This window comes from Staurois parvus, unplaced genomic scaffold (genome assembly GCF_062004578.1).
Source record: "Staurois parvus isolate SC_StPar_1 unplaced genomic scaffold, SC_StPar_1.0 ptg000475l, whole genome shotgun sequence".
Lineage (NCBI taxonomy): Eukaryota > Metazoa > Chordata > Amphibia > Anura > Ranidae > Staurois > Staurois parvus.
The window spans coordinates 3,881,555-3,908,273 of NW_028318271.1; the positions used below are offsets into that span (position 1 = coordinate 3,881,555).

At 41.0% G+C, this 26,719-nt stretch overlaps 1 protein-coding gene across 1 annotated transcript in view; it reads left to right on the forward strand.

Moving 5' to 3' along the window:
* The first annotated feature begins 1,469 nt into the window (after positions 1-1,469).
* The window catches only part of ADAMTS12 (ADAM metallopeptidase with thrombospondin type 1 motif 12), a 696,444-nt gene continuing 671,194 nt past the window's right edge, over positions 1,470-26,719 (forward strand). The window contains exon 1 of the mRNA XM_089689453.1: positions 1,470-1,741. Coding sequence (XP_089545579.1) covers positions 1,615-1,741 — 127 coding nt within the window. The 5' untranslated portion in view covers positions 1,470-1,614. The remainder of the gene's footprint in view (positions 1,742-26,719) is intronic.

Below are 26,719 nucleotides of genomic sequence, written 5' to 3' on the forward strand. Positions count from 1 at the left end.
TATCATTGCTGCTAATTTCAGGGCCAAAAAAAAATGTGCATTAACGCAGTAACATTTTTGCAGGCAGGAATATTGTTATTATTAATATGTTATGCATTTATTTATACAATAAAATGTTTGCAGACAATGTTATTATTATTTTATGTATTTATAGATATAGTAAAATGTTTGCAGACAGCATTATCATTATTATTATATTGTTATTATTGTTATTATTACTAGTAGTAGTATAATTTATTTATGATTATTATTTTATGATTATTGATTATTATTATTTTTAGTATTATTTTATTATTATCTTAGGATGTTTATAGTCCCAATAGTTTATGCAGCACATTACAAAATAAAGGGAGACAGCACAGTACAATACTCTTCAATACAGTAACATTTTTGCTGACAGTGATATTATTATTATTTTATATTATTATTTATTATTATTTTAAGATTTTTATAGTTACAACAGTTTATGCAGCACTTTGCAAGATAAAGGGAGACAGTGCAGTGCAATACAATTTAATACAGTAAATTGTTTGCAGACAACACTATTATTATTATTATTATTACTGATATTCTATGATTATTATTTTATTTATTTGATATTATTATTATTATTATTATTAATAATAATAATAATAATAATTCATATTTTAATTGTTTAGTTTTTAGTTTATATTATTATTGTTTTATTATTTTAAGATGTTTATATTTCCAACAGTTTATGCAGCACTTTGCAAGATAAAGGGAGACAGCACAGTACAATACCATTCAAAACAGTTAATTGTTTGCAGACAGCAATATTATTATTATTATTATTAATAATATATTTATTTTTTATTATTATTATTATTATAATGTATATTATTATTTTATTATTATTTTAAAATGTTTATAGTCCCAACAGTTAATGCAGCACTTTACAAAATAAATGAAGACAGCACAGTTATAATCCAATTGAGTACATTAGAATTCGGAGGGCCCTGCTCGTAAGAGCTTCCCATCTAATAGATCAATGTGAATGAACCAGATTGATTTTTCTGGCAGTTGTTTGTGTACTGCGGTCTGTCTGTGGCAGCTGACTCCACAATACCGGGGTGAGCCACTTATAGGTGAACACAGACTCGGAGACTATGGGAATCACATTACTATATCTAATTAGCAGACTGCCGCTTGTCTAAATCTTCTTTCCTTGGAGATGGACTCCCTGTAATAGCAATGATCAGCAAGTGGTTTGAGGTCAGTAAAAGTTTATTGAGAACTCTGGGAAATATGAGAAAGGAAAAAAAAAAAAACTTTCCTGAGGCTAATGTAACACAAGCAGTGGAATCTACAACTGCAAGTATGTAAATGGAACAGAAGGGGGACTCCCTGCAAACTCCTAAATGAAACCCTCCTCTGCAGAAACCAGATACTCCCAATCACTCCCCTCTCCGAAAAAGAAGGAATGCACTGTCCCTGATGGACTTCTTTACTTTGCTTTCTCTAGGAACCAATGTTCTATTCTTTAGGTCACTGCTGTTCTTTCTTATAATCAATTTACTGTCCTGCTTAAGTTTCCCAATTCATCCTATTTAAGTCCATGTATGCTTTGTGTTGCTGTCCCTGGCTGGCTCAGACATGCACTGTGTGCAGAAAGATTGGATTACCAGCATTTCCTTTATTATCCAGTTGCTTTATATTGTAGCCCCATGTCATGGTGAGAGCTTCCAGCGGGCTGATCTTCACTCTGGACACCACAGACAAGGTCAGTGACTTACCCACCAGTCTGGTCTTTATGGGGCATGCATGGCTGGCTGGAATTCATGTCTGTCTGATATAGGTTATGGTTGTTGCATTGAGTATTGTAATACGACTGTAATAATTGCAGGTGAGGGGTCGTGTTAGTTCACCATTTTCCCAGACTGTGAACAACTTCAGTTTGGGTCAAACTCATATTCGACCTGAACCTGCATCTCATCCCTACTCTTTAACCACTTCAAGTCCGGCCACTTTTACCCCCTTCCTGTCCAGGCCAATTTTCAGCTTTCAGCGCTGTCACACTTTGAATGACAATTGCGCGGTCATGCAACACTGTACCTGTATTAATTGTTTAGCATTTTTTTGAGACAGATAAAACTTTATTTTAGCGGTATTTATTCACCACTGGGATTTTTATTTTTTTTTGCTATATAAATGAAAAAGTCCCAAAATTTTGAAAAAAAGTGTTTTTCTTATAAAATTTTGAAAATAAATAATCTTTCTTCATAAATCTTGGCCAAAATTTTTTCAATTATCTTTTTAGTAAAAAAAATAACCCAAATTAGTTTATAACCAAAAATTATAATTTTTCTAATTTGTTTTTACATTTTTATTTTATTTTTTTATATTATTATTTATGTTGTTTTTTAACATACTGTCACCCTAGCAATACAGGTCACCATGAATATTTTTTTTTTTTACACTGATTGCTTTTACACCCATAAAGGCTGTAAAAGCAATAATTTCTCCTTCTCTCTGGCTGCATTCCTGCAGCCATTGAGAAACACTGTGAGAGCTGTAATTGGTCACAGCTTGTCACATGGTACAAGGCTGTTTTGAATGGCCCTGTACCATGTGATCTCTGTGATCATTCACAGATTTCACTAGTAGTAAGCAATGATGTCAGAAGTGACATCTTGCTTACTACTCTTCATGTGATCACTGATTGGCCAATCAGTGATCACATGATCGGGACCTCACACAGAGGTCCCGTACAATGATCGGGACACAGTGGGCACCGGATCGCAGTGCTGCACGCTCCCAGGGGGTGCACACAAGCAGGGAGCGGGGAGGCCGTTTATAAACGGCCACCCGACCCTGCACTGCTCCCGTCCGGCCCATGTATAAAAACGGCTGGACGGGAGCAATGCAGGGGCGGGTGGAAAGTGGAGCTAAACTCAAAGTAGAATTAAACTAATCTTTAAAATGTCCCCTCCCCCTCCTAATATCTACGTCGACTAACCCGTGTAATAATGTCTATACTTACCGACTTTCAGCCCACCCCTGTCCACTCATCAGATCCGGCTCCCCTGTCAGAGGTGACTGCAGGGAAGAGGAGGGAGTGCCAACAATGGCTGGGAAATGGGAGCCTATGGGTGACCTGGATTTCCCAGCCGTTGTTGAACACTCTCTTCTCCCCTGCAGCCACCGATGGATGATGTAGGGGATCATGTGACCGGACCAGAGTGGGCTGAAAATAGGTAAGCGTATATGTATTGCTTACACAGGATAGTCAGCATAGGTGTTAGGAGGGGTAGGGGGCATGTTTAATATTAGTTAAGCTGGCCATACATTAATCAGAATTTGTCTGGATCAGCAGGTAGCAATCGAATTTTGATCCATGTATGGGCAGGGATGTTGTACAGAAGTCGATATACCAATCTGCTTGGATTTTCCCTGCTTGACAGCCAGCTACAGCCAGCATGGCTGGTTAGTGCATTCTGATGGAGGGAATGTCTCCTTGCTGTCATAATACAATAGCACAGCTGGGAGGATTCCCCTATCCACATTGAGTGTGTGGGTGGGGGAATCAAGTCAGTTTTGTTTTTGTTTGATCTCCTGGGCTCCGTGTGCTGCTTAGTTTTAGGTTGGAATTCTACTTTGACTAGTGAAAAACTGCAAGCAGCCCGAACTTTACTGCAGAAGAGACATTTTGTCTATTCTGCAGTAACAAACACTTACCTACCTGCTTGTAGAGTTCAATTGAATGTACATTGAGCTATGCATGCGCAGCTCAGCATGCATTCCCACCACACTCCAGGTGTGCCACAATGACTGGCTCCTGTGCACATGTGCGGGCTAATGCTATTCCCCCACTGGCCAATCAAGAGGCCAAGTGGGATGACAGCGGCTGACGAAGGATGGAACCACCATATTACTGGAAGGTGGAGGTGAGTGTCTTTGAGGGTTATGTTCTGCTTGAAAGCTCAACTCCAGGCACTACAAAAAATACCCCTGCAGTGGACCCCTCAGCACTGCAGGGCTAAATGCTTGTTAAGTCTAGGGGTGCATGAATGAGGTGTAATACTTACCTTAATTCTCGCTCCAGTAGGATGCCTGTAGTGGTGTGGTTGGTCCCGCAAAGCTCCCAGCCGGCCACAGCTGCATTCCTGCCTTCTCTACATACAATGCAGGGCTTATAGTCCTGCATTGTACGTGATGGTGCAAAGGGACTATGATGGTGCAGAGGGTACGTGATGGTGCAGAGGGACCATGATGGTGCAGAGGGACCATGATGGTGCAGAGGGACCATGATGGTGCAGAGGGAACATGATGGTGCAGAGGGTACGTGATGGTACAGAGGGACCATGATGGTGCAGAGGGTACGTGATGGTGCAGAGCGTACGTGATGATGCAGAGGGTACGTGATTGTACAGAGGGTATGTGATGGTACAGAAGGACCATGATGTTGCAGAGGGTAAGTGATGGTGCAGAGGGTACGTGATGGTACAGAGGGTACATAATGACACAGAGGGTACGTGATGGTGCAGAGGATACGTGATGGTGCAGAGGGACCATGATGGTGCAGAGGGTACGTGATGGTGCAGAAGGTACGTGATGGTGCAGAGGGTACGTGATGGTGCAAAGGGTATGTGATGGTGCAGAGGGACCATGATGGTGCAAAGGGTATGTGATGGTGCAGAGGGACCATGATGGTGCAGAGGGTACGTGATGGTGCAGAGGGACCATGATGGTGCAGAGGGTACGTGATGGTGCAGAGGGTACGTGATGGTGCAGAGGGTACATGATGGTGCAGAGAGACCGTGATGGTACAGAGGGTACGTGATGGTGCAGAGTGACCATGATGGTGCAGAGGGTACGTGATAGTGCAGAGGGACCATCCACAGATGGGATTCTGGGTAAGTAATACAGCCTGTTCATCTACCCCCTAGATTTAGGGAGCATTTAATCCTTGCAGTGAGGGAGGGGGCAACATAACAGCCAATTCATACTATATGCAGTAACAGACATTTTACAGCATGGTAAAATGTCTGTCACCACAGGGATACACGGGAAACAATTGTTTCCTATGTGTCCCATTCACACTGCAATGTATAAATGCTGCATTTTATCACAGTGCACCTTCCCAAATCGCTCTGCAATGTCAGGCAGCGCAGTGCAGTGCATTGCAGTAAATGAAGTGGACGTTTTGTATATTTAAAATAAAGCTCATACATAACAAGCAAAAAAAACAAAAAAAGGGAGCGCTGAATCGCTCACCACACTACCCCATAGCACAGCCGGCTTCTCTGTAATTTGACGGCATTATAGTGTGAATTCGTCCTAAGGGTAACTTTTGTCTAATTCCTGAAATTGGACTTTAAAACTGGACTCCAGGCAAACAGAAAAATACACAGATGAAACATATATGTAGGACAGGAGATCTGATTTTTCTCTGCTGCTGTTGCATGCAATGCCTTTTCTGCATTAAAATTAACTTACCTCCCTGCTTGCTGTCTTCATTAATATGTGCACTGAGTTGTACATGCACAGCTTAGTAGAAATTCTAATGCGGTGCCTGTGTGCTAAGATGACTGAATTCCAGTGTGTGCATCAAAGGTATGTCATCCTGCATCGGGCAAACAAGATGGCCAATGATTGGCCCATTGAAGAAGCTGGGGAGGAGGTGCCAGGGCCAGTCAAGGACATTACGGGTATCATAGAGCTTAGACCTACTCCCACCCCCATTTTAAGCTCTATACTAACTACCCGTTAGAGGAAAGATTCTTATACCTACCTATTCCCTGAGCACTATGGTCGATTCACATGATCCACTGCTTTAAGTTGGATTGCTCCAAAATGGAGACTCTCAAACCTATAGAGTTAGGACCACAACATATAGAGGAACCTTGACTTGGGCTCTTTTGCTTCTACATATACTTGCAAATGTTTGCAACTAAACCCTCTGTTTTTAGCGTGAATTGTTAGACAATTCATAGTAAGTGTGCTGAGAAATTTTTGTCTGTTTGTGATGCGCTTTGCCCTTCCATGTGCACCTTACCGCAAAAGTTAGTTATAAATTGGGTTGGTTGCCGTCTTTTTGTATAGCTTGTTCGCTGAATTTGGTGTGGGGACACATTGGATGACTTCAGCTACCACTGTGCTCTTGCTGGACATCCAATTCCTGTGCCTTTAAGGAGAAGTGGGCTTCCTCCAAGCAAACCTGCCCTTAACCTCTTTCTGATGATGATATGAAAATATGTGACACCGCTGAAGTGGGCCTTTAGGCAGCATATCTGTGTACCTGTCTTTGTGCTGGGAGCACTCCACTCAGCAAGCTCCCAGCACAGAGATTGGGCTCCAACTGGGATCCTTGGGTCTTGTACTAACAATCGGGACCCAGGACTCCTGATTCTGAGTCACCTGATCGCTGTGATAGCCTTTGATTGGCACAGTTATCAGTCACTGTGTAGTCCGCTTATCTGTTTACTTTCTCTTCTGAATGGAGAAAAAGATACTTTGTATCTTTCATTCCTTGCAGGAGATGAAGATGTAGATAAACGAGAAAAAAAGAAAAAATAGCTAGATCAAAGATTAATCAAGGTCAGTGCCAAGGTTAGTATTATTGCTAATGTAGCGGTCAATGGTCAAGGTCAAAGGTTGGGGTCAAAGGTCAAGGTAGGTACATTTTGGGTAGCATTTTGTTTTTTTAAAGAAACATTTTTTAAATTTGTGTCTGTGTATTTTAGTAGAACAAAAAAAGAAAAATGCGCACCAATGTTTCTGGGCCCTACTAAGGCTACAAACAACAACTAACATACACATATGTGGTATTGCTGAGATCATCAGGAGCAGGAGAAGTGGTGAATTATGGTAATAGCAAGATATAAACAGCTCAATTAAAAAAAAATATATTTTTTTTTTTGTTACTTTTTTGGGCCAGTTGTCAAGAGATATTTGTTACCATTTAGCACCAAAAGAAAGTCCAACAAGTTATAATCCACCTGGATACACAAAGTAGTTGTGATGATATGTACAGTTCAGGGGCGGACTGACAACTCATGGGGCCCCCGGGCAATGGGGGATCATGGGGTCCCTGTGTCCTTGCCCACACTCAAAGCACACTCAAAAAAGCCTATAATAGGTACCAGGGGCATTTCATGGGGCCCCCGTACTGACCCCGGGCCCTCGGGCAGTGCCCGAGTGCTCGAATGGTCAGTCCGCCCTTGCTCCAATCACCCAGTAATACCCACTACATGCTGTCAAAAAAGCCTATGAAAAAGGTACCAGGGGCATCTCATGGGGCCACCTACTGACCCCGGGCCCTTGGGCAGTGCCCGGGTTTCCAAATGGTCAGTCCGCCCCTGGTACAGTTCTACTTTCACATGTCAAGGTTGCAAAACTATCTTCGGGCATTAGATACCCAACATATTTGTGCTCAGGTCTAAAAAATATGAATAAAAAAAAGCAGCTGGCACATTCAATAGGCAAAATACATCATATAATATATAATCAGTGCAGTGATAACAATACAAACTAAACATAAAACATTACAGGTGAACAACACCACCAATAGTGGATTAAGGGGAGTACAAAATCACACAAATTGAAATATTAATCCATACGAGGTCCACCTTAGTTTGCAATTGCTGGTTCCTGGAGAAAGAAGCCATAGATAGAAAGATCCTATCCACCCTATCACACAGCCTCTTGCCAAAGGATTTGAGCACCCGAAGGATTGGTCAAATAGTGCAGTTATCAGGCCCAAACAGATCTCTCTCAGGGCAACAAACACCACAAAAGAGAAGAATGCCAGCACATAGTGTAGTAAAATCATAGACTAAACTTTAGCACTCCCCTTAGACCCTGGTCATACCGATGCAACTTGTCAAAGTTACATAGTTAGCTAGTCTGGCTGAAGAAAGACAAAAGTCCACCCAGTTCAACTATAAAATAAGGTTATAATCCTATACCCACAGTTGATCCAGAGGAAGGCACAAAAAAAACCCAGCAAAGCATGATCCAATTTGCTCCTGCAGGGAAAAAAATTCCTTCATGTTTCCCCAAGAGGCAATTGGATATTCCCTGGATCAACTTTATCTATACATGTTAGTATCCAGTTATATTCTGTGTATCCAAAAAATAATCCAGGCCAGAACCAACTCTTGAGGGAGTCTATTCCACATTTTCACAGCTCTCACTGTGAAGAAACCTTTCCGTGTTTGGAGATTATATTTCTTTTCCTCCAGACGTAAAGAGGGCCCCCTTGTCCTCTGTGATGACCTCAGGGTGAATAACTACACCAAGTTCACTATATGAACCACTGATGTATTTATACATGTTGATCATATCCCCCCTTATGTATTATACATGGAGATCATACCCCCCTTATGTATTATACATGGAGATCATATCCCCCCTTATGTATTATACATGGAGATCATATCCCCACTTATGTATTATACATGTTGATCATATCCCCCCTTATGTATTATACATGGAGATCATATCCCTCCTTATGTATTATACATGGAGATCATATCCCCCTTATGTATTATACATGGAGATCATATCCCCCCTTATGTATTATACATGGAGATCATATCCCCCCTTATGTATTATACATGGAGATCATATCCCCCCCTTATGTATTATACATGGAGATCATACCCCCCTTATGTATTATACATGGAGATCATATCCCCCCTTATGTATTATACATGGAGATCATATCCCCCTTATGTATTATACATGGAGATCATATCCCCCCTTATGTATTATACATGGAGATCATATCCCCCCTTATGTATTATACATGGAGATCATATCCCCCCTTATGTATTATACATGGAGATCATATCCCCCTTATGTATTATACATGGAGATCATATCCCCCCTTATGTATTATACATGGAGATCATATCCCCCCTTATGTATTATACATGTTGATCATATCCCCCTTAACCACTTGAGCCCCAGAGGATTTACCCCCCTTAATGACCAGGCCTTTTTTTGCTGTTTGGCGCTGCACTAATTCAAATGATAATTGCGCGGTCATGCAATATTTTCTACTTTCAGCTATAAAAAATATATCGTAAACTCAAAGTTAGTCATAAATTTAAGCCAAAGTGTATTCTGCTACATGTTTTTGGTAAAAAAATCCCAATAAGTGTATATTGATTGCTTTGTGTGAACGTTATAGCGTCTACAAACTATGGTATAGATACCGTAATTTATGCCTTTTTTTGCTATACAGCGCTGCACTAATTCAAATGATAATTGCGGGGTCATGCAATGCTGTACCCAATCGAAATTTACCTCCTTTTTTTCACATAAATAGAGCTTTCTTTTGGTGGTATTTGATCACCTGTGCGCTTTTTATTTTTGGCGCTATAAACAAAAAAACACGAAAATCTTGAAAAAAAAACAATTTTTTCTACTTTCAGCTATAAAAAATATATCGTAAACTCAAAGTTAGTCATAAATTTAAGCCAAAGTGTATTCTGCTACATGTTTTTGGTAAAAAAATCTCAATAAGTGTATATTAATTGCTTTGTGTGAATGTTATAGCGTCTACAAACTATGGTATAGATACTGTAATTTATGCCTTTTTTTGCTATACAGCGCTGCACTAATTCAAATGATAATTGCGCGGTCATGCAATGCTGTACCCAAACAAAATTTACGTCCTTTTTTTCACACAAATAGAGCTTTCTTTTGGTGGTATTTGATCACCTGTGCGCTTTTTATTTTCGGCGCTATAAACAAAAAAAACACGAAAATCTTGAAAAAAAAACTATTTTTTCTACTTTCAGCTATAAAAAAATACTCAAAGTAAACTCAAAGTTAGTCATAAATTTAAGCCAAAATGTATTCTGCTACATGTTTTTGGTAAAAAAAAATCCCAATAAGTGTATATTGATTGCTTTGTGTGAAAGTTATAGTGTCTACAAACTATGGTATAGATAATTTGAAATTTACACAGCTTTTACTTTCTGACCGCCCATCACATCTCTTGAGGTGCTAAAATACCAGGATAGAACAAACACCCCCAAATGACCCCTTTTTGGTAAGCAGACACCCTAAGCTATCTGCTGAGAGACATATTGTGTCCATGGAAGATTTATTTTTTTTCCACAAGTTTCTGGAAAATGACAAAAACTTTTTTTTTGTTTTTTCTTTACACAAAATTGTCATTTAAATGATGTATTTCTTGCACAAGCCATGGGTATATGTGGAATTATACCCCAAAATACATTCTGCTACTTCTACCGAGTATGAGGATACCACACGTGTGACACTTTTTGGGAGCCTAGCCACATACAGGAGCCTGAAATCCAATGAGCACTTTGAAAGCCTGAAGGTGCGTAACTTCTTCATTTCACTTCCCCACTACCTATCACAGTTTTGGAGGCCCTGTACTGCCAGGATAGCACCAAACCCCCCCAAATGACCCCTTTTTGGAAAGTGGACACTCCAAGGAGTTTAAAAAGAGGCATGGTAAGTATTTTGCAGATCTAATTTTTTCTCACAAGGTTTTGAAATATAAAAAAGAAAAGAAAAAATTATTTTTATTTTCTTTCTTCATTTTCCAAAAACTTGTGGTAAAAAAATAAATTCTTCTATTGATTCAACATGCCTCTCAGCAAATAGTTTGGGGTGTCTACTTTCCAAAAAGGGGTCATTTTGAGGGGTGGGGGCATTTTATGCCCAGCATTAGAGGTTTATGCCACACATCACTCACTCTTCTAACCACCTGAAGACCAAGCCTTTTCTGACACTTTTTGTTCACATTAAAAAAATCTGTATTTTTGCTAGGAAATTAAAGTGAACCCTCAAACATTATATATTTTCTTAGAGCATACACCCTAGTAAATAAAATGGTGGGTGGTGCAATTTTTTATCTCACATATTACTTACACAGCGATTTTTCAAACGCAATTTTTTTGAAAAATATACACTTTTTTTAATTTTAATGCACAAAAACACAATATATTGGCCAATTATTTGGTATGATATAAAAGATGATGCTATGCTGAGTAAATAGATACCAAACATGACATGCTTTAAAATTACGCATGCCCTGTGCAATGGCGACAAACTGCATACATTTTTAATATCTATAGGCAACGCTTTAAAAGCCTTTACAAGCTACCATTTTAGATTTACAGAGGAGGTCTAGAGCTATAATTACTGCCCTTGATCTGACGTTCGTGGCGATACCTCACATGCATGGTGCAATCGCTGTTTCCATACTGGGAAAGGGTCAACGCTCACGACCGCAGGTGTGCGCGTGCGCGGATGGGCGAGGGTCCTTCTTTTTTTTTTTTTTTTCTGATTTATTTAATTATTTTTACACTGTCCCTTTAATTTTTTTTTTTTTTTAATCACTTTTAATGCTATCTGAGGAAGGGGGGGGGGCATTTTCTCCCACTGCTTGTAAAGGCAATTCTGCAGCTAATTAACCACTAGGAATGCTTTTACATGAAAGGCATCACCCTGGTATAACCATTCAAAGTCCAGTGATGTACCAGTACGTCACTGGTCCTTGTTGGGTGTATATGATATGTTCTTTTTTTCTTTATGCAGCCTGTGGGCTGAATGAAAAAAAAGAGAAGAAATCTCTGCCAGAAAAAGAGTGTGGTATGCCCACCATTAGAAACCTCCCTCAATCCACCCACTTCTAATGGTGGGCACATATGAAATGTGCCAACAAATATAAAATATATATGCCGAAGCATGGGGGCCATCCACCCACTGGCCACCCCAGGCCCCCATGCTTTGGCATATATTCTCTTTTTTTTAACTGCGGATGAAAAATCTCATCCAACAGCACTGCACACACCTACTTATGTCTATTCTGAAAGCAAGACCCTGTTGCTGTCAGAATAAACAGGTCAGTGCTGCAGTTTGACGTTCCTGCAAAGAAATCAACAATGGTTAACAATAAAACAAACTCAATAAAACAACTTTACGTTAAGGGGTTAACTGGGGGGGGGAAATTAAGGGGTTAAATGGCTTTATTGGTGTACTGGCGGGCAAACTGGCGCTATCTGGGAGGTGCGCTAGCACTATTGGAAGTCGCCAGCGACACTGATACAGTGATCAATAAAAATCGCTTCACTGATCAGTGACACTGGTGACAGGGCAGTGAAGGGTTAACTGGGGGGGGCAATCAGGGGGTTAAATGTGTCCTAGACTGTGTTCTAACTGTCAGTGTGCTGTTTTACTCACGTTTAAATGTCTCTTCTTCTCTGTCTGGAACGGAATGTGTCCAGGCAGAGAAGAATGACATCATATCCTGTCCTGTGTAAATATCAACACAGGACAGGATAGGACAGGGACCGATCATCCGATTTCAGCCAGAAATCACTGGCTGAAATCTAATGATTGATCCCTCCTGGATCGAATCGGATCACCCGCGGGTCGGCGGGAGTGCGTGCGCGCGCCCCCTGCCGGCGAAAGTGTCGGGAGCGCGGAACCCGTTTTTAAACGTGGTTTTGCGCTCCACTGCCGCCCTGCACACGTATATACACAGTGGCAGGGCGGCAAGCGGTTAATCTCCTCTTCTCAAGAGAGAATAAATTCAGTTCCTCTAATCTTTCCTCATAGTTGAGCTCCTCCATGCCTCTTATCAGTTTGGTTGCCCTTCTCTGTACTTTCTCCAGTTCCCCAATGTTCTTTTTGTGAATTGGTGCCCAAAACTGAACTGCATATTCCAGATGAGGTCTTACTAATGATTTGTACCGGGGTAATATGATATCTCTCTCTCTGGAGTCTATACCTCATTTAATACAATAGAGGATTTTGCTCGCTTTAGAACCCGCAGCTTGGCATTGCATGCCATTATTAAGCTTGTGATCTACCAGAGCTCCCAGATCCTTCTTCATCATAGTTTTAAATCACATGACAAGTCGCACCCTATTGTCCACAATGGAAGCGGTCATATCGGTGAGCTTCTGGCTCTGTCAGAGGTGCATTGATTTTGAAAATAGTTCATGCACTACTTTTTTGCAAGTTTAGGTGAGACTTGAATAGACATCTGTGCATGAAGTCGCACAGATGTCTTGCAAGTCGCATTGACATCCAACTTTGAAATTGTGACTTCAAGTGAAGTTGCAAGATTTCAAAGTCGGATTCAGTGTGACTGAAGACTTAATCCACTATTGGTGGGGATTGTTCACTTTTAATGTTTTATATTTAGTTTGTACTGTTAGCGCTGCATTTTTTAAATATTATATGATGTCTTCGGGGATTAACATTTGTTTTACCCTCTGTCACTAGGGGGCTAATTTATCCACTGCTATATGTATTCCAACTTGGAGATTCTCAAAAATTTAGAGTTGGGACCGCAGTATACAGAGGAGCCTTGGTGAAGCACTGTGGCTTCCACATATATTTGCAAATGTGTGCAACTAAACCAGGGGTGGGCAAACTTTTTGACTTGAGGGCCGCAATGGGTTCATATATTGGACCCGGGGGCCGGACCAAGAGTAGATGAATGATGTGTATGTGTCATCCATAGTAAGTATAGTAATATTCCCCCATAGTAAGCATAGTAATTAATCCCCCATACAGTAATTCATCCCCCATAGTAATTCATCCCCCATATAGTAATTCATCCCCCATAGTAATTCATCCCCCATATAGTAATTCATCCCCCTTCATCAATTACTATATGGGGGATGAATTACTAATTCATCCCCCATATAGTAATTCATCCCCCATAGTAATTCATCCCCCATAGTAATTCACCCCCCATAGTAATTCATCCCCCATAGTAATTCATCCCCCATATAGTAATTCATCCCCCATAGTAATTCATCCCCCATATAGTAATTCATCCCCCATATAGTAATTCATCCCCCATAGTAATTCATCCCCCATATAGTAATTCATCCCCCATATAGTAATTCATCCCCCATAGTAATTCATCCCCCATATAGTAATTCATCCCCCATAGTAATTCATCCCCCATATAGTAATTCATCCCCCATAGTAATTCACCCCCCATAGTAATTCATCCCCCATAGTAATTAATCCCCCATATAGTAATTCATGCCCCATAGTAATTCATGCCCCATATAGTAATTCATCCCCCATATTAATTCATCCCCCATATAGTAATTCATCCCCCATAGTAATTCATCCCCCATAGTAATTCATCCCCCATATAGTAATTCATCCCCCATATAGTAATTCATCCCCCATAGTAATTCATCCCCCATAGTAATTCATCCCCCATATAGTAATTCATCCCCCATATAGTAATTCATTCATCCCCCATAGTAATTCATCCCCCATATAGTAATTCATCCCCCATAGTAATTCATCCCCCATATAGTAATTCATCCCCCATAGTAATTCATCCCCCATATAGTAATTCATCCCCCATATAGTAATTCATCCCTCATAGTAATTCATCCCCCCCATAGTAATTCATCCCCCCCATAGTAATTCATCCCCCATATAGTAATTCATCCCCCCTATAGTAATTCATCCCCCATATAGTAATTCATCCCCCATAGTAATTCATCCCCCATATAGTAATTCATCCCCCCTATAGTAATTCATCCCCCATATAGTAATTCATCCCCCCTATAGTAATTCATCCCCCATATAGTAATTCATCCCCCCTATAGTAATTCATCCCCCATATAGTAATTCATCCCCCATAGTAATTCATCCCCCATAGTAATTCATCCCCCATATAGTAATTCATTCATCCCCCATATAGTAATTCATTCATCCCCCATATAGTAATTCATCCCCCATATAGTAATTCATCCCCCATATAGTAATTCATTCATCCCCCATATAGTAATTCATCCCCCATAGTAATTCATCCCCCATAGTAATTCATCCCCCATATAGTAATTCATTCCCCATATTAATTCATCCCCCATAGTAATTCATCCCCCATAGTAATTCATCCCCCATAGTAATTCATCCCCCATATTAAGTCCCCCCTGTGTCAATTCACTTACCTTTGCTCCGCGCGTTCCTCTCGCCGTTCCGGTGTAGCATGAAAATCTGTCTGCTATGAGGATCTGTCCCCCTCGACGTATCTGCGCATGTGCCAGTTTCAGGCATTAGCAGCCGATCCGCGATCTCCGGCACATGCGCAGATACGTCGAGGGGGACAGATCCTCATAGGAGACAGATTTTCATTCAGGGCGGACTGTGAGAGGAGCCTAGCGGGAGCCTAGCTCCGCGGGCCAGATTAAATTGCTGAACTAAACCCTCTGTTTTTAACATGAATTGTTAGATAGGGCTAATTTTGTTTTTTTTTCTGGGTAGCTGGTAAGTATACTGGGAAAATATTGTCTGTTTGTCACTTACTAGTTTTTAAAGTGAACTTGTCAGATTATCAAATTAGCAAGAGAGTCAATATACAGGATCCTTGGGACCCCAGGCTCATTCCTTACTTAAGCCCTGCCTTAACTTTTGTCCAACCTGGAGACTAGCATTTAGCAGACCATTTTGGGACTGTTAAGGACTATTCTCCTAGGACTCACTTTAAAGCTCACCTAACACTAGCTAAAAACCTACCAGCATCACCCACCAATATAAAAACTGGGCAGAGGCCTGCACCGCCAGGTGTACAGAGTGGAGGCAGCCTGGCCAATTACTAGACGTATGGAATGGCACAGGTACTCATACCTTGCCAGAGGGGATGGAATGCTAGAAGAACTAAGCATTGTGCTGACCTGGCAGGAAAAACATTTACACCTGACCTGCCACTGATTTAGGTTCTGCTGAATGCTAAAAGTGCATATATACACAGTATATATATATTTGGGGTTTTTTTTGTTTTGTTCAGGAGTAATAAGAAAAATATGTTTCACTTTTTTTTAAAGTCAGGTATATATTGCTTTTTTTCATTATTTCATTTACCTTTACCAGCCAGAAGATGGAGCTGTTGTTTTTTCCCCCACATATTTACCAGGCTAATGTTGACTGCTTTGCTAAAAAAAAGAAATACTCTTTGCAGAGGTGAATAGCTCAAATTGCAGACATAGTTGAACGAGTCAGGAGCAATTCCTTGTGCATGCAGTGTTTTCATTTCCATGGTCTATTATTTGCTAGTCTTACATTCTAACTTTATTTCGGAATTCACCAAAGATGGCACGGAATTGCTGCCATTGCTATTTGGGTTTAGTATTAATGATCTTTGTGGTGTGTGAAGTATATATGTGAAAGTCAATTCACAAAGATCACATTTGCTTCCTAAAATAATGGCCCATAAGATAAAATATAGATTTATGTGAAAAAGTACATTTCAATAGTTAAGTGTTAATTTTCTGTGTAGAAACCAATTTCACACCAATGTGATATTTATTTTTGCAATCATTTTGATGCAAAAACTATTACACAATATAGTGGGACTGTAAAAAACTATTGTGGCTTTCAAAACCAGTTATTGTCATAATAAAAGCTCTCTACATTTCCTGAGATCTTCTACTAGGCGCACATCTAAAAAATGACAATGAGATCTGACAGTTCCTGAACAGACTGACGAGCCTTGCTACCTGCTTCAGCCATGAATCCTGACATACACAAGCTGATGTTTGTTTTGCACCCTATGAAAGGATTGAATGAATTGCCTTCTTTCTCAATGGAATACAGAGACATTGATCATAAAATATTTTACAACATACCACAAATCTCTAAAGGTGACTTTTAGATTAACTACCGGCTACAGTGAAGGAAATAAGTATTTGATCCCCTGCTGATTTTGAATGTTTGCCCACTCACAAAGAAATGATCAGTATAAAAATCGAATGTTCGGTGTATTGTAACACTGAGAGACAGAATAGCAACAAAAAATTCAAAAGAAATGCATGTCTAACAAATTATGCACTGATTTGCATGTTCATGAGGGAAATAAGCATTTGATCCCCTATCATTCAGCAGGATTTCTGGCTATCAGGTGTCTTTCATACAGGTAACAAGCTGAGATTAAAAGCAGTCTCTTAAAGGGAGTGCTGCTAATCTCATTTTGTTACCTGTATAAAAGACGCTTGTCCACAGGAGCAATCAGACAATCAGATTCCAAACTCTCCACCATGGCAAAGACCATAGAGCTGTCCAAGGAAGTTAGGGACAAGATTGTAGACCTACATAAGGCTGGACTGGGCTACCAAACTATCGCCAAGCAGCTTGGTGAGAAGGTGACAACAGTTTGTGCAATCATTCGCAAATGGAAGAAACACAAAACAACTGTCAGTCTCCCTAGGTCTGGTGCACCATGCAAGATCTCACCGCGTGGAGTGTCAATGATCATGAGAACAGTGAGGAATCATCCCAGAACTACACATGAGGATCTTGTCAATTATCTCCAGGCAGCTGGGACCACAGTGACCAAGAAAACAATTGGTAACACACTAGGCCGACAAGGATTGAAATCCTGCAGTGCCTGCAAGGTCCCTCTGCTCAAGAAAGCACATATCCAGGCCCGTTTGAAGTTTTCCACTGAACATCTGAATGATGCAAAGGAGGACTAGTTGAAAGTGTTGTGGTCAGATAAGATCAAAATCGAGCTCTTTGGCATCAACTCAACTCACCATGTATGGAGGAGGAGGAATGAGGAGGAGGAATGCTGCCTATGACCCCAAGAACACCATCCCAACTGTCAAACATGGTGGTGGAAAAATTCTGCTTTGAGGGTGTTTTTCTGCTAAGGGGACAGGACAACTGTACCGCATCAAAGGGACTATGGATGGGGCAATGTACCGTCAAATCTTGGGTGAGAACCTTCTTCCCTCAGCCAGGGCATTAAAAATGGGTTGTGGATGGGTGTTCCAGCATGAAAACGGCCCAAAACACACGGCCAAGGCAACAAAGGAGTGGCTCAAGAAGAAGCACATTAAGGTCCTGGAGTGGCCTAGCCAGTCTCCAGACCTTCATCCTATAGAAAATGTATGGAGGGAGCTGAAAGTTCAAGTTGCCAAACATCAGCCACCAAACCTTAATGACTTGGAGAGGATCTGCCAAGAGGAGTGGGCAAAAATCCCGCCTGAGATGTGTGCAAACCTGGTGGCCAACTACAGGAAACATCTGACCTCTGTGATTGCCAACAAGGGATTTGCCACCAAGTACTAAGTCATGTTTTGTGAAGGGGATCAAATACTTTTTTCCCTCATGAACGTGCAAATCAGTGCATAATTTGTTAGACATGCATTTCTTTTGAATTTTGTGTTGCTATTCTGTCTCTCAGTGTTACAATACACCAACCATTTGATTTTTAGACTGATCATTTCTTTGTGAGTGGGCAAACATTCAAAATCAGCAGGGGATCAAATACTTATTTCCTTCACTGTATGTATTGAAAGATCTTCCTAAATGTGTATAAACTGAATGAGCTGTTTAGATGAGCCTTCACAGTCCCTTTACACCACAATGCATATTATGGTAACAGTGCAATATATATACACTTACCGGGCACTTTATTAGGTACACCTGTCTGTTTGGTAACACACATTTCTAATCAGCCAATCACATGGCAGCCACTCAATGTAATTAGGCATCTAGAAGTGGTGAAGACGACTTGCTGAAGATCAGACCAATATCAAAATGGGGAAGAAAGGGGATTTAAGTGACTTTGAATGTGGCATGGTTGTTGGTGCCAGACAGGCTGGTCTGAGTATTTCAAAAACTGTTGTTCTACAGGGATGTTCACGCACAACCATTTCTAGGGTTTACAGAGAATGGTCCGAAAAAAGAGAAAATATCCAGTGAGCGGCAGTTGTGTTGGACAAAAGTGCCTTGTGGATGTCAGAGGAGAATGGGCAGACTGGTTTGAGATGATAGATAGGCAACAGTAACTCATGTCAATATGGACCAATATCTCTGAGGAATGTTTCTAACACCTTGTTGAATCTTTGCCACGAAGAATTAAGGCAGTTCTGAAGGCAAAAGGGGGCCCAACCTGTTTCTAGAAAGGCATACTTAATAAAGTGGACGGTGTGTGTATGTCATGTGGTGTGTTGCCATTGAATGTGGTGGGTTTACTAAAGAACTAGAGGCTGTTTATTACTGTTTAGCAGACTTTTTTCCTTTAGCACACCCCTGTGCACAGACCCATGTTCACGAAGAAATAGTTTGACAAGTTTTTTTTTTAAAGGAATGCAAATACCTTGCACAGAGCACTACCCTCAACTCATAGAAACACCTTTGGGATGAAATCAAACACCAATTGCAATCCTGGTCTTCTAATCCAACATCAACACTTGACCTCACAAATGCTCTTTTGGCTGACTAGGCACCATTTCCTACAGACCCACTCCAAAATCTTATGGAAAACCTTTCTAGAAAGGTGGAGTAGAGGCTGTTAAAGCTGCAAGAGGTGATCAAATCTACAGTCATGGCCGAAATTGTTGGCACCCTTGATATTTCTCCAGGAAATCATGTATTTCTCACGAAACGTATTGCATTAACACATGTTTTGCTATACACATGTTTATTCCCTTTGTGTGTATTGGGACAAAACAAAAAAAGGGAGGAAAGAAAGCAAATTCGACATAATGTCACACAAACCTCCAAAAATGGGCTGGACAAAAGTATTGGCACCCTTTCACAACTGCGGATAAATAAGAATGTTACAAGCATGTGATGCTCCTGTAAACTCACCTGGGGCAAGTAACAGGTGTGGGCAATATAGAAATCACACCTGAAAGCAGATAAAAAGGAGAGACGTTCACTTAACCTTTGCATTGTGTGTCTGTCTGTGCCACACTAAGCATGGACAACAGAAAGAGGAGACGAGAACTGTCTGAGGACCTGAGAACCAAAATTGTGGCAAAATATCAACAATCTCAAGGTTACAAGTCCATCTCCAGAGAACTAGATTTGCCTTTGTCCACAGTGCGCAACATTATCAAGAAGTTTGCAACCCATGGCACTGTAGCTAATCTCCCTGGTCGTGGACGGATGAGGAAAATTGATGAAAGATTGCAACGCAGAATAGTCCGGATGGTGGATAAGCAGCCCCAAACATGTTCCAAAGACATTCAAGCTGTCCTGCAGGCTCAGGGAGCATCAGTGTCAGCGCGAACTATCCGTCGACATTTAAATGAAATGAAACGCTATGGCAGGAGACCCAGGAGGACCCCACTGCTGACACAGAGACATAAAAAAGCAAGACTACAGTTTGCCAAAATGTACTTGAGTAAGCCAAAAGCCTTCTGGGAAAACGTCTTGTGGACAGATGAGACCAAGATAGAGCTTTTCGGTAAAGCACATCATTCTACTGTTTACCGAAAACGGAATGAGGCCTACAAAGAACAAAACACAGTACCTACGGTAAAATATGGTGGAGGTTCAATGATGTTTTGGGGTTGTTTTGCTGCCTCTGGCACTGGGTGCCTTGACTGTGTGCAAGGCATCATGAAATCTGAGGATTACCAAAGGATTTTGGGTCGCACTGTAGGGCCCAGTGTCAGAAAGCTGGGTTTGCGTCCAAGATCCTGGGTCTTCCAGCAGGACAATGACCCCAAACATACGTCAAAAAGCACTCAGAAATGGATGGCAAAGAAGCGCTGGAGAGTTCTGAAGTGGCCAGCAATGAGCCCAGATCTAAATCCATTGAACACCTGTGGAGAGATCTTAAAATTGCTGTTGGGAAAAGGTGTCCTTCCAATAAGAGAGACCTGGAGCTGTTTGCAAAGGAAGAGTGGTCCAAAATTCCGGGTGAGAGGTGTCAGAAGCTTATTGATGGTTATAGGAAGCGACTGATTTCAGTTATGTTTTCCAAAGGGTGTGCAACCAAATATTAAGTTAAGGGTGCCAATACTTTTGTCCAGCCCATTTTTGGGGTTTTGTGTGACATTATGTCATATTTGCTTTTCTGCCTCTGTTTTATATTTGTTCCAATACATACAAAGGGAATAAACATGTGTATAGCAAAACATGTGTTAATGCAATACCTTTTTTGTGTGAAATACTTGATTTTCAGGAAAAATATCAAGGGTGCCAACAATTTCGGCCATGACTGTATATTAATGTGAGTGTGGGCAGCTGCAGTCTATTTTCTCCACTATGGGTGGCACTTGACCTGAGTGGGGCCAAAGCCTAGAGAGGAAGTCAAGGGGAAACACAGTTTTTCTACGGTTTCCTGGGTCAATGGAGCAATGTTCTAGATGGCTACGCTGCAACCATATGACCCTTGGTGGCTATCTTGGGTCTCCCACTAGGGTGTTTGTACATTGGCATATTGCTCAATACAAGTTTCAAGTTTTATTGCAACTGGACTCCATATGTGTTCACTGCCTCCGTATCACACTACACCTCCCCACTCGTATGGTTTTGAAATAGGATATCAGACATGGTGTGATGGCCATGTGTCTAAAACCTTTTGATACATAGTATAGCTGTTACGAAGTCTGTAGGATTTTGAACATAGACTATAATGTCATGCCAGGACTGCTCACAGTTACTGGATCAGGTGACAATCATCAAATATCTAGGGCAGCCTTTCTCAACCAGGGTTTCATGGAACTCTAGGGTTCCTCCAGAGGTTGCCAGGGGTTCCTTAAGCAATGGGCAATTTCTGCCTCTCAGATAAGTAACCACTGACTAGACATACGTATGTGGTTCATTTCATTATGAATTGAAATGATGTATCCTAATCTCTGAATCACAATAGTAACACATTTCAATTAATCTGAAATAAACTATAGCGAAAGCAACAAATTCATTTGTATTCAGTATTGATGCTATAGTTTTGGGCCTTTTGTTAATGTTTGATTCGGATCCATTCCTTTTTATGCTAGTAAGCATAGCATGAATTTTCTAATAAGATTCTTTTTGTAATTTGTTTAACTTCAGAGACCATTCATTCAATTCATTCAATTTGTATGTGCGCAACCCAACAAACAAAGTCAGTTTAGAATGGGGAAATTAATTCAACCTAATAACAAAACAAATATAGGCAATATTCCAAAATAACAAAGAAATAACAGAACTTCAGAAAATACGAATCAATTCGTAATAAAACAAATATATACTTTCCTGAAATAACGTTTTATTCACAAACTAATTTGTTATTTCGAGAGGCAAAGCAAAATGATTTACTTAACCCCCCTGTCGGTATTCCCGAGTGTAGCTCGGGGTTATTTTTCAGTGCCAAAAGCGGTAACCCCGAGCTACACTTGGGATTACCCTGCAGCGTTGCTCCAGGATCTCTGTTTCATTTACCTTGTCCTTCACTCCCGCGATGTCCCCCCTGCAGCGTCCCTGGCCGTCTCCTCCAGCCGATGACGGCATCTGTCTTCTGGGTTCCGGTCCCTGCAAGCGTCGGGACGTACGGGATGTATGGGGACTCGAACCGGCGGGAAATTTAAAAATTTTAAAAAGTGAAATTCACTAAATACACTAAAATCACATAGTAAAACATTTCTGTATCAAACCATTTCACATACATATTGTCCCGAGTGCTTTGTCCTGTGCCCTGCCTGCATTTTTACTGTTCTTTCTGCCTGGAAACTGAGAAAAGTCCATGGCGTCCAAAAAGCTTCCCTTTAGGTTAAAATCGGTTTTAGACCAGCTAGAGAACAGCGATAGTAAATCAGAACCACTTGCAGAATTGAGTGATAATGATTTGTGGGGGAAATTCGCCATCAGACACTGAAAATGATTTTGTGACTTTGCTCGGTGATGTGCGAACTTGGCGCTATATTTCAAATTTCAGTGTTTTTGGTTTGATTATATTATTGAATTAAATTTATTATTATATTATTATTTTTTATGATTATTTATTATATTATAATTTATGATTTCGTGTTTCAAACTTTATCATACCCGGGATGTTTACTAGACTCTTGTTTGGACAGATTTCAGTGAGTTATTCCTAAAAATTACAGGCCTACAAAAAAAAAAACGACATATTTCCATGCAAAAAAAATGTACCGCTTTGAGCACAGAAATATTGACATAATCAGACCACTAGGGAGGTTAATGAATGAAACCAAAATGAAACAAATTTTTCTGCCATGCACATCTCTGCCACTGACACCAATGATCTTATTAGCTATGTGTTGGAGGGGATCCCAATGACCACAAATGTAAAGAGCATTCTTCGCAGCGACTCTCAAGCTAATGAACTGTTATCTGTAGAAATAGTAATTAAGTAGCAAGGGTTCCCTGGGTGTTGAATGTTATTTCAAGGGTTCCTCCAAGTTGAATAGGTTGATAAAGGCTGATCTAGGCAGCCACATTGACTCGGGTGTGATATGGATTAAGGTGACATCATGGTGGCGGTGTAATGTACAGTTTCAATTCACACATCTATCTTATCAGTGTGTCAGTAGTTCTGCTTCCTCTGTAGGCCTGTCAGTCACCCTCCTTCCCCCTCACAGCCATGGATTGTAGAGTTTACAGAAGACTTCAGCCTGCCGCACACATTGACTCTCAGCTGTGTTTACTTCACCCGTCTGGATATTCTGACAAATATGTCTTTGCTCTTAGCTGGACAGATTCCACAACACTTCGTCTAATCTTCCCTGTGCCTGATCTGGCCTAATCTAACCCCCCAAATCAACATTATCCACAATACAAAAGCCACTTCAATAATGCACACAGCTGTGTATGTAATCTTTCCCTTCATATGACAGAACCTGACAAGTTGGTCATACGTTTGATTACATCTGCCAGGCAGCTGAGTGCAAGCTATTGTCCTCTGTAATCAATCATGTGAAGCGGAAACCGGCCACACACACTGCACACGCATTACATTGCCAAATGGCTGAGTGGCGCAGTATGCAGCCATCTCTCATGTGTATCCATATTATTATTAACATTACTACTGTAATTCGGCTGCACAGGCGACATCAACAAATGTAGTCTGCAGAGCTTGGAGCCATCTACCCTTTCATGACCAGGTTTATTATGTGCCCAAGAGCCTGAAGTCAATATAGTCAAAAAGCTATACATTTTGTATGTAAATCCAAAACAGGAATAGAGGCACACCCAAGTTTTGCAGCAGAGATAAAGCAAAGCAACAATGGTTTATTGAAACCAATTTGATGGAGCTCAGTCCATCCTTCTCAAGAAGTTTGTATGGACATCAATCAGTCAAAACTTTATGTCAACCTACCATAACATTATGACACAAATGAGTAGGTCCCCTTTTACAGCCAAAACAGCCTTGACCTGTCAAGGCATGGACCTCAATGTTACATCTACATGAACGGCAGGGCCCAAAGTTTCCCAGCAGAACATTGCCCAAAGCATCACAATGCCTCCACAAGCTTGCCTTCTTTCCATACTGCATCCTAGTACCATCTCTTCCCCAGGTAACACACAAACCTGGCCATCCATATGACCTAAAAGAAAAAACATGATACATCAGACCAGGCCACCTTCTTCTATTGCTCCGTGGTCTAGTTCAGATGCTCATGTACCCATTGTACTTTTGGCTGTGGACACCGGTCAGTATGGGCACCCTGACTGATGTGCAGCTATGCAGCCCATAGACAACAAACTGTGATGCACTGTGTGTTCTGACACTTTTCTGTTTGAATCTGCATTAACATTTTCTAGGAATTTGAGCTTCTTTTGAATTGAACTACATGAGCCATCATTCATTCCCCACATGTATCATTGAGCCTTGGCCACCCATGACCCTGTCACTGGTTTGCCGTTTTTCCTTCCTTGGACCACTTATGGTCGGCCCTGACCACTACAGACAGGGAACATCCAACAAGAGCTGGAGTTGTTCTGACCCAGTCATCTAAGCTATTACAATTTGCTCCATGTCAAAGACGCTCAAATCCTTACACTTGCCCATTTTTTTCTGCTTTCATCAACTTCAGGCACAACAAGTTCCCTGGCTGCCAGGTTGATCGGTGTATATACAGTATCCTGTGATTTGGGATTGTTTATCTCTAGTGATAGATGCAAGCCTGGTAGCCCATGTTTATTAAAAGGCAAAAATAAAGCACAAGCCACCTGGCTACATTTTGGCAGCACAACAGCTGCTTGTACACTGGCTTTTCCTGACTCACTTAGCCTTGGTTTGCTGTAACTTGCTGCAAGGACCTACTCCCGACTTCAAACAGTATTCTCCAGCCCAGGGGTTTAATCACTCTCTCAGAGACCTCCAGACTTCCTCCAGCCTTCCTGGACCCATTCCTCATTTTTTTAACCACTTAAAGACCACCCGCCTGCAATGTACTGCAGACGGGCAGCAGCTACAGGACTAGTGACGTACTCGTACGTTACTGTGTTTTTCCGGGTTTGATGCGCACCTGAGTGCGCCCCCGCTGGCCTCATCCATCATTCTCTGCAGGACATGCATGTCCGGGACTCTGCTGATCTCCTGCGATGAATGGAGAAGCAGAGCTGTATCTGTATTTGTAAATAGCTGGGTCTCTCTCCCTAGAACCTTTTTGTTCCAGGGAGAGAAGAAAGACACAGCACACATGAGTAAAAGCAGCACATTTGCACCCATATTTACATACAGTGGGGATCGAAAGTTTGGGCACCCCAGCTAAAAATTTGTATTAATGTGCATAAAGAAGCCAAGGAAAGATGGAAAATTCTCCAAAAGGCATCAAATTACAGATTAGACATTCTTATAATATGTCAACAAAAGTTAGATTTTATTTCCATCATTTACACTTTCACAATAACAGAAAACAAAAAAATGGTGTCTGCAAAAGTTTGGGCACCCTGCAGAATTTATAGCATGCACTGCCCCCTTTGCCAAGCTGAGACCTGCCAGTGTCATGGATTGTTCTCAATCATCGTCTGGGAAGACCAGGTGATGTCAATCTCAAAGGTTTTAAATGCCCAGACTCATCTGACCTTGCCCCAACAATCAGCAACATGGGTTCTTCTAAGCAGTTGTCTAGAAAACTGAAACTGAAAATAGTTGACGCTCACAAAGCTGGAGAAGGCTATAAGAAGATAGCAAAGCGTTTTCAGATGTCAATATCCTCTGTTCGGAATGTAATTAAGAAATGGCAGTCATCAGGAACAGTGGAAGTTAAAGCAAGATCTGGAAGACCAAGAAAAATATCAGACAGAACAGCTCGCAGGATTGTGAGAAAAACAATTCAAAACCCACGTTTGACTGCACGATCCCTCCAGAAAGATCTGGCAGACACTGGAGTTGTGGTACACTATTCCACTATAAAGAGATACTTGTACAAATATGGTCTTCATGGAAGAGTCATCAGAAGAAAACCTCTTCTACGTCCTCACCACAAAAATCACCGTTTGAACTTTGCAAATGAACATATAGACAAGCCTGATGCATTTTGGAAACAAGTTCTGTGGACCGATGAGGTTAAAATTGAACTTTTTGGCCGGAATGAGCAAAGGTACGTTTGGAGAAGAAAGGGCACAGAATTTAATGAAAAGAACCTCTGTCCAACTGTTAAGCATGGGGTTGGATCAATCATGCTTTGGGGTTGTGTTGCAGCCAGTGGCACAGGGAACATCTCACGAGTAGAAGGAAAAATGGATTCAATAAAATTTCAGCAAATTTTGGATGGTAACTTGATGCCATCTGTGAAAAAGCTGAAGTTAAAGAGAGGATGGCTTCTACAAATGGATAATGATCCTAAACACACCTTGAAATCCACGGGGGATTACATCAAGAGGCGTAAACTGAAGGTTTTGCCATGGCCTTCACAATCTCCTGACCTCAACATAATTGAAAATCTATGGATAGACCTTAAAAGAGCAGTGCGTGACAGACAGCCCAGAAATCTCAAAGAACTGGAAGATTTTGTAAGGAAGAATGGGCAAAGATACCTCA